The sequence below is a fragment of the Lycorma delicatula genome, chromosome 1 (assembly GCF_047948215.1).
Source record: "Lycorma delicatula isolate Av1 chromosome 1, ASM4794821v1, whole genome shotgun sequence".
In the NCBI taxonomy this organism is placed as follows: domain Eukaryota; kingdom Metazoa; phylum Arthropoda; class Insecta; order Hemiptera; family Fulgoridae; genus Lycorma; species Lycorma delicatula.
The window spans coordinates 111,057,205-111,069,407 of NC_134455.1; the positions used below are offsets into that span (position 1 = coordinate 111,057,205).

General features: G+C 34.0%; 1 protein-coding gene across 5 annotated transcripts in view; it reads right to left on the reverse strand.

Annotated features, from left to right (window-relative positions):
* The window catches only part of LOC142321178 (cytochrome P450 4C1-like), an 88,294-nt gene that overhangs the window by 13,615 nt on the left and 62,476 nt on the right, over positions 1-12,203 (reverse strand). For 2 of the 5 annotated variants that reach the window (XM_075359203.1, XM_075359175.1), the window contains 2 exons: positions 9,630-9,815; positions 756-1,068 (listed from right to left, as the gene is read on the reverse strand). In XM_075359203.1, coding sequence (XP_075215318.1) covers positions 908-1,068; positions 9,630-9,815 — 347 coding nt within the window. In that variant the 3' untranslated portion in view covers positions 756-907. Of the gene's footprint in view, positions 1-754; positions 1,069-9,629; positions 9,816-12,203 lie in introns of those variants that run through there. The other 3 variants (XM_075359183.1, XM_075359190.1, XM_075359196.1) reach the window with 2 other exon arrangements.

Here is a 12,203-nt window from a genome sequence, read left to right on the forward strand (position 1 = left end):
ATAATAATTGGAATGTGATCACTGCCGTGAAAGTCATCACAAACAGACCAATTAAGGTGAGGGAGTAAATTCGGTGAGCATATGAAGAGATCGATGTTAGATACAGTACCAGATGATAAAGACATGAATGTGAGTGATCCATTATTCTGTAGACAAAGGCCCAAGTCTTGTCTCACTCTGTTTATCATATTTCCTCGAGTGGAGCAATGAAATTTAAACCACCAAAACATAATAAATAGATAAGTTAAACTTATCACATTAATTACAAGAATCAATTTTTACGGATCCTGTGTCTTTAGTTGATATTTAATTCTATAATTACATTAAAATAAATAATTTGTTTTTATATAATTTGTGAATTATAGATTTATCGTAACATTTTTTACAACAGTCTGCTACGACAATTGTCGTAATAGTAACATTTTCGACAAATCCAAAATTCACAAATTATTAAAAAAATTTATTTTAATGTAATTAAAAAATTAAATACCAGATGAAGATGTGGGATCCCATTAAAATTGATTCAGGGAATTAATGTTGTACATTTAATTTATCTATTTACTGTGTTTTGGTGGTTTAAATTTCATTTAATATATATATATATATATACTACATGATTTGCTAATGTTGATTAGCTATGATCATTAAAACTCTAATCAATAAGAAAACCAATTTCTTGAAGTTAATAAAGTATATTAGAAAATATTACAAAATTAAAAGAAAATATCACAAAATTGAAAATGTTATTATTTTTTTTGTATAATTTATTTTTTACCATGTTATAATTTTTAATAATCTGATAAAAAAATCATATATGATAATTAATAGGTTTAGTCTATAATTATTTTGGTATAAAAAAATATTGTATAAAATTAAGCTAATGATACGCAATTGTCATTAATGATATTTATTCCCTAGCTGTTAATTTTATTTTAAAAGGGAACTCAGGACGTAAGATGATTGAAGGAACTGGTTTCACCTCATTTACTTCAGTTACAGAATTTACCTTCATTTTTCTAAATAGAGCTGAGAGAATAACTTTCATTTCCATTTTGGCAAATTTTTGACCTGAAATTTTAAATATTATTAAATTATTTAAAATCAGTACCTAGTATTAAATTTAAAAAGAAACACTGCATGATAAAAAAAAAAGGAAGACAAATTAAACTGCGTATCAGCCTGTAATTATAATTATAAGTAAATGGACAATATTTATAAATTATCAAGTACAAATTGAATGTATAAAATCTGAATTGCATGTACGAAAGAAATTATCAGATAACAGCAAGTTACAAATTATTAATCATCAGTTCAACTAATTAAAAAAAAACTTATTCTAATTTTAAAATAAAGTTTTACATTCTGTTTTGAAAGCATCTTGGTATACTTCTTTTGTGAAAATGTTGACAGTATTTGAAAGTGGTTGATTTGTTAGTGTTACGTATTTTATGTCAGTGAGAATATTTGTTCTATATTCTGTGTAGCATATTGATCGTGTTGATGGAATTCCATTAATGATAACAGTAGTATTTCTGTTGATCACAAAACCAAATTTTTGGGTTTTTTTTTCATTTTTATGACTGCATAGGATCACTTTATTCAATCCATTATCAAAGTCTCTTTGACGGGACTGTTCGGGCCTGTGGTCCTCCCAGTACTTTTTCATATGTTCTGATCTCTGTACCCTTTCTGGTGTTGAAGATGTTCATGTTGTGAGTTTCTTTCTTGTTAGTGTGAAGCAAGTGTTTTTGTCCTTAATTTTTTCATTTAATTTTGTCTTGTCAGTGGTGTCTTCTGATGTAAGGCCAAGTTCCTTCAGATCCTTACTTATCTCTCTGATCCATTTACGTCCTTTCTTGGTTTTTTTGAGTCGAGATTGTACTCCACCAGCTGCTTCAGAAATCCCAAATCTTGCATCCTCATAGTGTGTCCAAAGAATCCTAGTCTCCTCTTATACATGGTATCAGTGATGGGTTCCAACTCTTTGAACACAACTTTGTTGGGCATGATTCACCACTGCCTGTTTTTCTGGTACTTTTTGTTGGAGATTTTTCCAATTCTTCTCTAGATTTTCTGGATTCTGTCGGTCTTTGACTGTTTATTCAGGTGGAAGAGTGTTCCTGCTGTGTGTGTAGCTTCTAGTTTAATGTGTTGTAGTGTCTTATTTTTGTGTGAAACTATGTGTACCAAGTTAATTTTTTGTGCTTTAACTAGTTTGGATTGAAGTTTTTTTTTCATTAGGTTATTTGTTATTATTTCTCCAAGGTTTTTAAATTGCGTTACTTTTTGACTTTGTTACTGTTAATGTTGACGATATTAATGTTTATTCTTTTATGTTGGTTTTCTGCGGCACAATTTCTATCTTTTCAAATGATATTTTGAGGCCAATTTTATATGCAATGCTTTGAAGTTCTAATATCTCTGTTTTAGCTTCGCCCATGATGTTGTTTGCTAGCAGTGACAAGTCACTGCAAAACCAAGGCAGTTTGTTTCGATTTTTGTCCTATTTTTATTTTTGGGGAGCATTTTTTGAGCCACTTCTTTATTACCATTATCAGAGTGCAGTTGAATAGTAGCAGTGAGAGTCCATTGCCTTAGCTCAGCTCTGTTTTAATATCAAATGGTTCTGAAAGTTTGCCTCTAAATTTCACTTATGACTTAGCGTTTGTGAGGATCAGTTTTATCATGTTTATTAATTTAGGATGTAGTCTGAATTGACTTAAAATTTTTAGTAGGGATTCTCTGTGGATGCAGTCATATACTTTCTTAAAGTCAACAAACATTATCATCATGTCTCTGCTTCTTTTGGTGTTGTAATTCATTATTACCTTGAGACTCATTATCTGGTCTGGACAGCTCCTTCAGGGTCTGAAACCTCGCTGCTATTCTCCTAGTTCTTTCTGGAGTTGTAAATTGATACTGTTGAGGATGATTCTTGAAAGAATTTTGTACATTGTGTCTAAGAGGGAGAGTCTCCTGTCTTAAGAGGGAGTTGTTAGGGTCTTTCTTTTTCTGTTTAGCCTCTGGAATCACCATAAGGTATTACTTCAGAGGATGATATGTATGAATGTAAATGAAGTATAGTTTTGTACAGTCTCAGATCGACCACTCCTGATGTGTGTGGTTAAATGAAACCCAACAACCAAAGAACACCAGTATCCATGATCTAGTATTCAAATCCGTATAAAAGTAACTGCCTTTACTAGGATTTGAACTTAGAATCATCAACTTTGAAATCAGTTGATTTGCGATGACGAGTTCACCACTAGACCAACCTGGTGGGGTTAGTTGGTAGGGTCTATTTTATCCACTTATTTGTGTAGCAAATGGATGAGGGCTGTCATTCAGGGTTCTGGTAGTTCTTTTTTGATCCAGATGTTGACAAGCTTTTGATAAAGGGTGATTTTTGCTGGTTTTCCTGGATGTTTCCATATCTTACAAAGGTCTGATCTTCGCCTGCCTTTTAGAAATTCTTCATTTCACACAATGCTCAGTAGACTTTTTTTATTGTGGGTGGGTTGATGTTTTCTAATGGTGTTGTTATTGGGGTGCTGGTGTCAAGGTTTAGGAATTCTGTCGATTCTTTGCTATTTGGAGTTTGTTGAAATATTTACCTAGGATTTCCTCGTTATCTTTATTGCTATGGGCCAGATTATGGTTTTCACCCTTCATTAGGAGGTTTGTGAGTTCATATTTTTGGAGCTGTTTTTTGATGGCTCTTTTGAAGCTATCAATTCTTTTGTTGAATTCTTCTTCTATTGATTTCAATGTGTCTTTATGCTGTCTTTTTATTTTCCTTAGGGTTCAGGTGGTTTCTTTTCTTTGTTTTACAAGATTTTGGAAAGATGTTTCTGATTTTTGGAATTGGTGTAAACAGCCCATGGTTGATGTCTCTTTTCAGCTGCTTCTTTGCATTTGCTGTTCCACCATTGATGCTTTTTACAGGGTTTTATTTGTGCCAATCTCTCATGATTTGTTTAAGGTTGTTCACTAGGTCTTCAAGTTTATCCATGATTATTATTTTTCTGGTTTCTTTTTGGTTATTTTCATTTTGATTAGTTGGGTTGGGGTTATTTTTCTTTTAGTTTTGGGAGCTTGGTTTTGTTGCTTCCTTTGGGAAATAAATTTAATTTTAATTTTGACTACATAGTGATTTGAGCCTGTGCCTAATCCTTGGAGGACTTTTCCATTGTAGATCTCTTTGTATTATTTTTCTCCATGAAGATATGATCTAGTTGCTATTCTCCTTTAGTGTAGCTGTGCTGTTTTCAGATTTTGAGTTTTTGAGGTTTCCTCTTGAAGTATGTGAATTTCAATATTAGGTATAGCTTCTACAGAGTCCATTTTCATTTATTCTCTTTTGGGTGATTTTTGATGATGTTACAGTATCTTTTTTCTGTGCCTGTTGAGTGTTAGTTGTCTCCAATTAGTTGTTTAACATCATTTTTGAGGATGTTATTTATGGTCTGGTTGAGTAGTTACCAGTACTTTTTCATTTCTTTACAGGCTTTTGGAGATTTTTTTTATATTGGGGGGGGGGGGGATGGGCGTTTATTATGATAAAGATTTTAAAAGATGCTTTTAGAGTGTGCTGAGATTTTTGGGAATTGTGACTTGAATTATTGTGTGGAGTTTATTATTTTGGAGGCTGACCGAAAAGCCTGTTCCCCACTATGGAACACTTTTCATCACTCTCTTCCCAGGTATACCTTTGTGGAGCCTATATCCTTGAAATTCCCTGGTGTCCTGGTTGGTATTTCTTATTTCCTGTAATTCCATGATGAGGATTTTGTGTTGGTCAATTAGGATGGTTATTATTTTTAGTTCATCAGTCTGCATGAATCAGTTTACATTCTGTGTGGAAATGTAGGTGATTTGCTTCGATTTGATTTTGGATTTATACTCTTCTTGTTCATGTATGCAGTGTTAGTGCATTACAATGCTTCTGATCACATGATCACATGTTATCTTCTAAGTGGCAGCCCACCATATCCAGGTGCTGTCTTCTCTGAACTCTGGTGTTGCTTGGTTCAGCTGGTGGAGTATTCCTTCAAAGATCTTTCACGGTTGACTGCCAAGGGGTCATCTGAGCTAGGTCCCAAGTTACAACTCTAGATGCAATCTAGTAGGTGACAGTGAGGTATGATTGGATGTTAAGAAAATGAAATCAAATTATTTAAAGAAAATATGATGTGATCAAGTTGATTTTGTTTGTAATAAAATCAAGCCATACTGTTTTGCTCTGAAGCACCATAATAAAACGCTAAGCTTGTCACCATTATTAAATATTTATTATGCCTATATATATTCTGGTATAAATTATGTCATCTCTTGGAGCTCCCTCAAAATGTTCAGAATGAGTTTTAAAGATTAAAACATGGGTTGTCAGATCATAACCTGGCACCCATAAGTATGAGTTGTGTAGAACTATATTTGGAAATTAAATATGATAACTTATTCTATCTTCTGATGTTTATATTTAAGAATGGGGATCTTTGGTAAAAAGAATGATAAAAAGTTAGAAGCTTTTGGTAAAAAGTTATAATATTCACCTTTATCAAACCAGCCAAAAGAGCTGTTTTCATATGACTTAACATAATACCTTGGCTTACACAACAAAGCTGAGGAGGGGCCTTGTTGTGCAACCACTGTCATTTTTAATAAATTGCTGAACCATTTGAAAAATCTTCCCTCCAATTTTTTTCAAAATACAATAAAACATTTTCTTTTATATGATCAACAATATTCTGTTATTTTAAAATATTAGTAATTAAACCAAAAAACACAATTTATCTGCATCCTGTTTAACATGTACATAAATGTATTCTCAAAATAATTTTCAATATTAGGATCTGAATTGTGATTTATTTTATAATAATTTTATATATTTAATCAATTTTTCTTAATAATATTTTTCATGTGTTTATATTTAAATTATTAACATTGATTTTAAACACATTATTTTTATCTCATAATTTGTTTTTACATTTAAAATTCATGTTATATTGATGTGATCCATATAATATAAGCGTAATTCAAAATGATACTCTATTTTCTAACTCTGCATTCAAATAAAGAACTACTGACAAATTACTTCCAATAACACTTACAATAAAGTTGTCAGATGAAACTCATAAATGTTCAAGGTGGCCCCCTCCAGCTGCATGGCACACATCTAAGCAGTAGCTGAACTTATCCCTTTTGCGAGAAAGCATGTGTTGTGTTACTGAATTCACTGCAGCTGTGATACAGTTCCGCAGGTCGGCAGATTTGTTGGTACATAAACTGCATCATTCAGAAATCCCCACAGGAAAAAGTCACATGGTGTAAGATCAGGTAATCTTGGAGGCCAGAACTGAAGAGCCAGGTCTTCATTCCTGATGCATCCTATCGAACATTGAGGTAGATTCATTCAAATAGCGTTGAACATCTAAGTGCCAATGTGGCATCATTTTTTCCTGTTGAAAAATGATGTCTTGTGAATCTTCATTTAGTTGAAGGAAAAGCCAGTTTTCCAGTATGTCCTGGTACGTTATTCCAGTAACCATATGTTCCTCAAAAAAGAATGATCCATAAAGCTTTGCAGTAGGGCACAAAGCACATTAACCTTGGGGGAGTCTCTCTCATGTTGCAGTGTGTGATGAGGATGTTGTAGACTCCATATACAAACATTTTGTCTATTCACTTTTCTGAGATAGAATGTTGCTTCATTTCTAAAAATTAAATGTGAAAGAAAAGTATCATTCTTCCATATTTCCAAGCATTTGATGACAAAATTCAACATGCTTTGATTTGTCACTTCTACACAGAGGCTGTAAAAGTTGTAGGTGGTATGATTTGAAAAGTAAACGATGCCTCAAAACATACCAGACAGTCAGTTGAGGTATTCCAAGTTCTCTGCTTGCTCTTTGGTTTGACTTTCTTGAGCTTAATACAACATCTTCTTCAATTCATCTCACATTCTCCTCTGCCACATGTGTTCAACCTGTGCCTTGCCTTTACAGACTCCCTGTTTCTTCAAACTAGTGAAACCAACAACATATGCTCTTCCTTGTTGGAGGATCAATGTTACATGCTGCACTACAGTTGCCAACTGGATTAGCTGTACTCAAGAACACAGAAAACCTTATGTTCCACTGTAGCCCTCTTACTCACAACTGACACATAGTGATGGCGCAAGCACTCTAGTGTTTGTTATAGCTCTAGCAATGTTATTTGAAACTTTCAAACCTATTCTCTCAATTACTATGTAGATCAGTCAAATACAACTTGTAGTTCAGGAATACGAGGGTAAGTCAATTATTATCCGCAATGTAGTTATAAATTTTATTGCAATACAAATAGGAAACTTACATGTACATATTTTTTCAACATAGTCTCCTTGCATTTCAACGCACTTGGTCCATCGTTGCACAGGTTTCTTGATGCCCTCATAAAAGAAGGTTTTTGGTTGAGCTGTGAGCCAGGAATGCACTGCTTCTTTCACTGTTTCGTCCGAGGTAAATCGACGGGCCCTTAATGCCTCTTTGAGTGGACGAAACAAGGGGTAGTCAGAAGGGACAAGATCAGGACTATACGGAGAATGATCTAGTACTTCAAAGTTGAGTTTCTGGAGCGTTTCAGCAGTGTGGGTAGCAGTATGTGGACGGGCATTGTCATGCAACACAACACCTTTCGACATCAGTCCTCGGCGTTTGCTACGAATTGCAGGCTTCAGCTTTGTACTAAGCATCTCACTGTAACGCGCATTGTTTATTGTCGTGCTCCTTTCTTTATAATGTTCCAGTACTGGGCTTTATGGTTGCAAAAAACCGTAAGCATCAGTTTTCCTGCAGACGGTTGGGTCTTGAACTTTTTTTTTGCAGTGCAAATTTGGATGTTTCCATTCCATACTCTGCCGTTTACTCTCCGGCTCGTAATGATGGATCCATGTTTCGTCACCGGTGATGATTCCATCTAAGAAGATGTCGCGTTCGTTACCGTAGCGATCCAAAAGTTTTTGGCAGATATCCAAGCGCGTTTGTTTATGCGACTGTGTAAGTTGTTTTGGGACCCATCTTGCACAGACTTTATGAAACCCAAGTCTGTTGTGGATGATTTCGTAGGCAGAACCGTGACTAATTTGCAGACGATGTGCCACTTCATCGATAGTTACTCGTCCGTCTAAGAAAATCATGTCACGTACACCCTCAATGTTTTCCTCATTTGTGGCAGTAAACGGTCGTCCAGCTCCTTCGTCGTGCGTAACACTTGTGCGACCGTTTTTGAATTTTTCAATCCATTCGTAGACACTCCGTTGCGGCAACACACTGTTCCCGTACTGTACCAAAGGTCTTCGATGAATTTCGGCCCCTGATACACCTTCCGACCACAAAAAACGGATCGCTGAACGTTGCTCTTCTCTGGTGCAAACAGAAAGCTGAGCAGCCGTGGTTAACAGCAGGGCAGGGATAATGGAACTAAGCTAGCAGCATCAGACCTGCCCAGACATAACCACCATTAAACCACGCATGCGTCATCTACACAACAGGACAGTTCTACCGACATAAACAAAAATATATCTAAATTGCGGATAATAATTGACTTATCCTCGTATGTAGTTATTAAACTGAATTCATCTTTTAGAATTTCCATATATTTTTATGTACCAATCAGATTAAAGATTTACTTATTGTTTGCAAATGTGAGTGGGTAAACAATTAATGTTAACAGATGAAAATTACTCTAAAAAGAATTTTATATGTAACATGAAATATATAATAATCTAAAAATACACTGATAAAATATAAAACATTCATATAATTCAGCTAGCAGTCATACTGCAACATTTTCAGAAAAGAAGGTTAATTTGTCACCTTTAAAAGAACAAAGAAATTACACAAGTACATACAGAATATTAAACGCAGTAACCTAGAGGCACACAAATTAAACTGTATTAATTGTGCTGAATATTATACTGAATGTACTTAATGAATGCACCTTACCCACAGCTACAAGAACACATACCACTAATATATATAACAGAATCAAGTTTTTAAAATCACCTCTTCGAAAATGTAAACATACACACATTAACCACAATATGTAAATTTCACATACTATACATAAAATTAAAGTCCTCAACTTACCTGAACACCACTCAGATCAAATATACAGTTTGATTACATATAAAAGGATATCCTGACTTTTTTTTAGGTTATTAGTAATTACATTATTACTAATTAGTTCTGAAAGGGTCTTTAAAAGAAAGTATTAAAGTTTTAGTCATTAAACTTTTTGTGATTGTTTTCCAAACACAAGAATATTAACTAATTTATCTTGTCTAAATTTAAAAATAAAATGTATTTCTATGATATTTCACTATGAACCTTTAAATATCTTCATCTTCTTTTATCTTAAGGTAGTGGAAACGGGAATAATAACCGATCAGAAGATTTTAAGTGAAGACATTTTATAATATGTCCTTTTCCTTTTAATTTATACTACTGTCCCTAGGTAAGTTGCATTATTATTATTAGGTTTTTGTTTTATTTTATAAATACAGGAAGAATCTTTTTTGGCTCTTTATAAGTTATTTTTTAAGATAAAATTCTAAAAGTAAAATAAAAAAAATTGTTACATAAAATCACCTATACAATTCCTGGGCCCACCACTGAATGGAATGTAAGAAAACGGATGTCTTTGTTGATTTTGATCTGGAAGGAATCTGTCTGGATCAAATTTTTCTGGATTAGAGTAGTATTTAGAATTCCGATGAAGTATATAAGGAACTACAAATACATTTGTTGTGGATGGAATTATATATCCTCTGTGTCCTGTAAAAATATTAAAAAGTATTAGTTTAATAAAATATCTAAAATAAAATGTAATATGGGAAAATTAATAATAGAAAATAATTTATTTTGCTTAATTAAAAAAAGGTGTAGTCCATCAAGAATCAATATTCTTGAATCTTGACAGATTTTATGGAGATACAAATACGAGGGTTATTTTTTTTTCAAGGTCCGATCGGTTACGAAATTAAAACCACAGTGAAAATAAAAAAAAAATTATTTGTAATAAGTACTTACATAGTTACGCTATTTTTCTACATAGTCGCCACTCTGATTTAGACATTTGTCGTAGCGTGGTACCAACTTTCCAATACCCTCGTCATAGAACGGATCCGCCTGTGTTTTCAGCCATGTTTCTACGCTGGTCTGCAGCTCGATGTCTGTGGCAAAATGTTGTCCTCCTAGCCAGCGTTTCATGTGAGCAAAGAGGTGAAAATCGGATGGAGCCAAGTCCGGGCTGTATGGTGGGTAATCAATCACTTCCCAACGAAAACGCTGCAGGAGCTTCTTTGTTACAGCTGCAGTGTGCGGCCGAGCCTTGTCATGGAGAAAGACAATGCCTGATGACAACATTTCTCTCCGCTTATTCTGAATTGCCCTTCGTAGACGTTGAAGAGTCACGCAGTATGAGGCTGCAGTGATGGTCGTGCCACGTTCCGTGAATTCCACCAAGAGAACTCCATTCCGGTCCCAGAGCACAGTAGCCACACACTTTCTGTTGAAGAAAGTTCGCTTGAAATTTTTTGGTTTACTGGAAGAATGAGAATGCATCCACTGTTTGGATTGTTCTTTTGTTTCTTCAGTTTCGAAATGGACTCATGTCTCGTCCCCTGAGAAAATTTTGTTCAAAAAATCTTCTCCTTCATTGTTGTAGCGCTGGAGAAACGTTAGGGAGGCGTCCATTCTCATAGTTTTGTGATGGGCGGACAACATCTTGGGAACCCATCTCGCACACAGTTTGCGGTACTGAAGTCTCTCACTCACAATGGTGTAGAGAGCTGACCTTGAAATTTCAGGAAACGAATCACGCAATTCAGAAATTGTGAACCAACGATTTTCTCGAATTGCCTCATCCACTCGCTCAACGAGATCATCGGTTGACACTCGCTTCCTTCCTTGACCGCCTGCATCATGAACATCTGTACGTCCTGCTTTAAAGTTCCTGCACTATTGTCGCACTTTGCTGTCACTCATTGAAGTTTCACCGTACACATTACTTATTCGTCGATGAATTTCAGCTGCATTATACCCCTCAGCCTGAAGAAATGGAATTACCGCACGCACTTTACACTTGGCAGGAGATGCTATTGTTGTAGACATGTTTACGTGCTAGCTGCGTGTTTAGAACAAAACGAAGTGACGCGGCGTGATTGAAGGCCGTACTTGAGACGCTGCGCAACACAAAGGTTCATCCGATTTTTGCGTGGGTTTTTATTTCGCGACCCATCAGAACTTGAAAAAAAATAACCCTCGTACCATTGAAATCAATCTTTATTCTGAAAATTGTAAATACTGCCTATTTTATTGATAGGAAAATTACAATATATTGGTTAATCCAAAAGTTATGCCACTAAGATGGTAAATGGATAACAAAAAATATTTAAATTAACAGAATTAATGTAATTTTAAAAGAATATATGTTTTTTTTTTAATTTTTAGAACTGAATTTTATAAAAATTTCTAAATATACTCACCATCTGTCTCTAGGGAAACTTTCATTCTTTTAATTATAAGTATGAATAGCTTACTATAATATTAAAAAAAAAAACTCTTATTAAGTTGCACTTACGCACATTCTGAAGTTTCATTCTTTTATGATCTTCAGTTCTTTAATGGTGGGAAGATTATTATTGTATACAGTATTTTTCAAATGCCTTCTAAAAAAAATCTGGTGATGTGACCTAAGAGACTATATCCTTTTACATTTTAATGAAAAATTCTTTAAAAAAAGCAAACTTTTAGCTGTTGTATATGCTGTGGCATCATCTGTTGGCTTTTGATATCTATCTTCAGCCTCTAAGAAAGTAATAAATTTATTTGTAATGTTCATTTATTGTATTGTTTAAAAAATTTGGCCCAATAATCCTTTTTTTGTGAAATGACATTAAAAAATTGTTTCATTATATGAAGGTAATTCTTGAAATACATGAGGGATTTACACTGATTCAAAATTTGGTTACGCTATGTGTTAACGTAGCTCCACAGATGGAACTGTTATTCATCATTGAAAAAATATACATTATGTAGTATCATATTCATACTTAAAAAAAAAAAATTGAAACAACTAGTGTCTAGTAATTAAGCCATTATTATGAAATAAATTTTTATATCTATATGCATGTATGTATGTTTGGTGATCGATAATTTCTA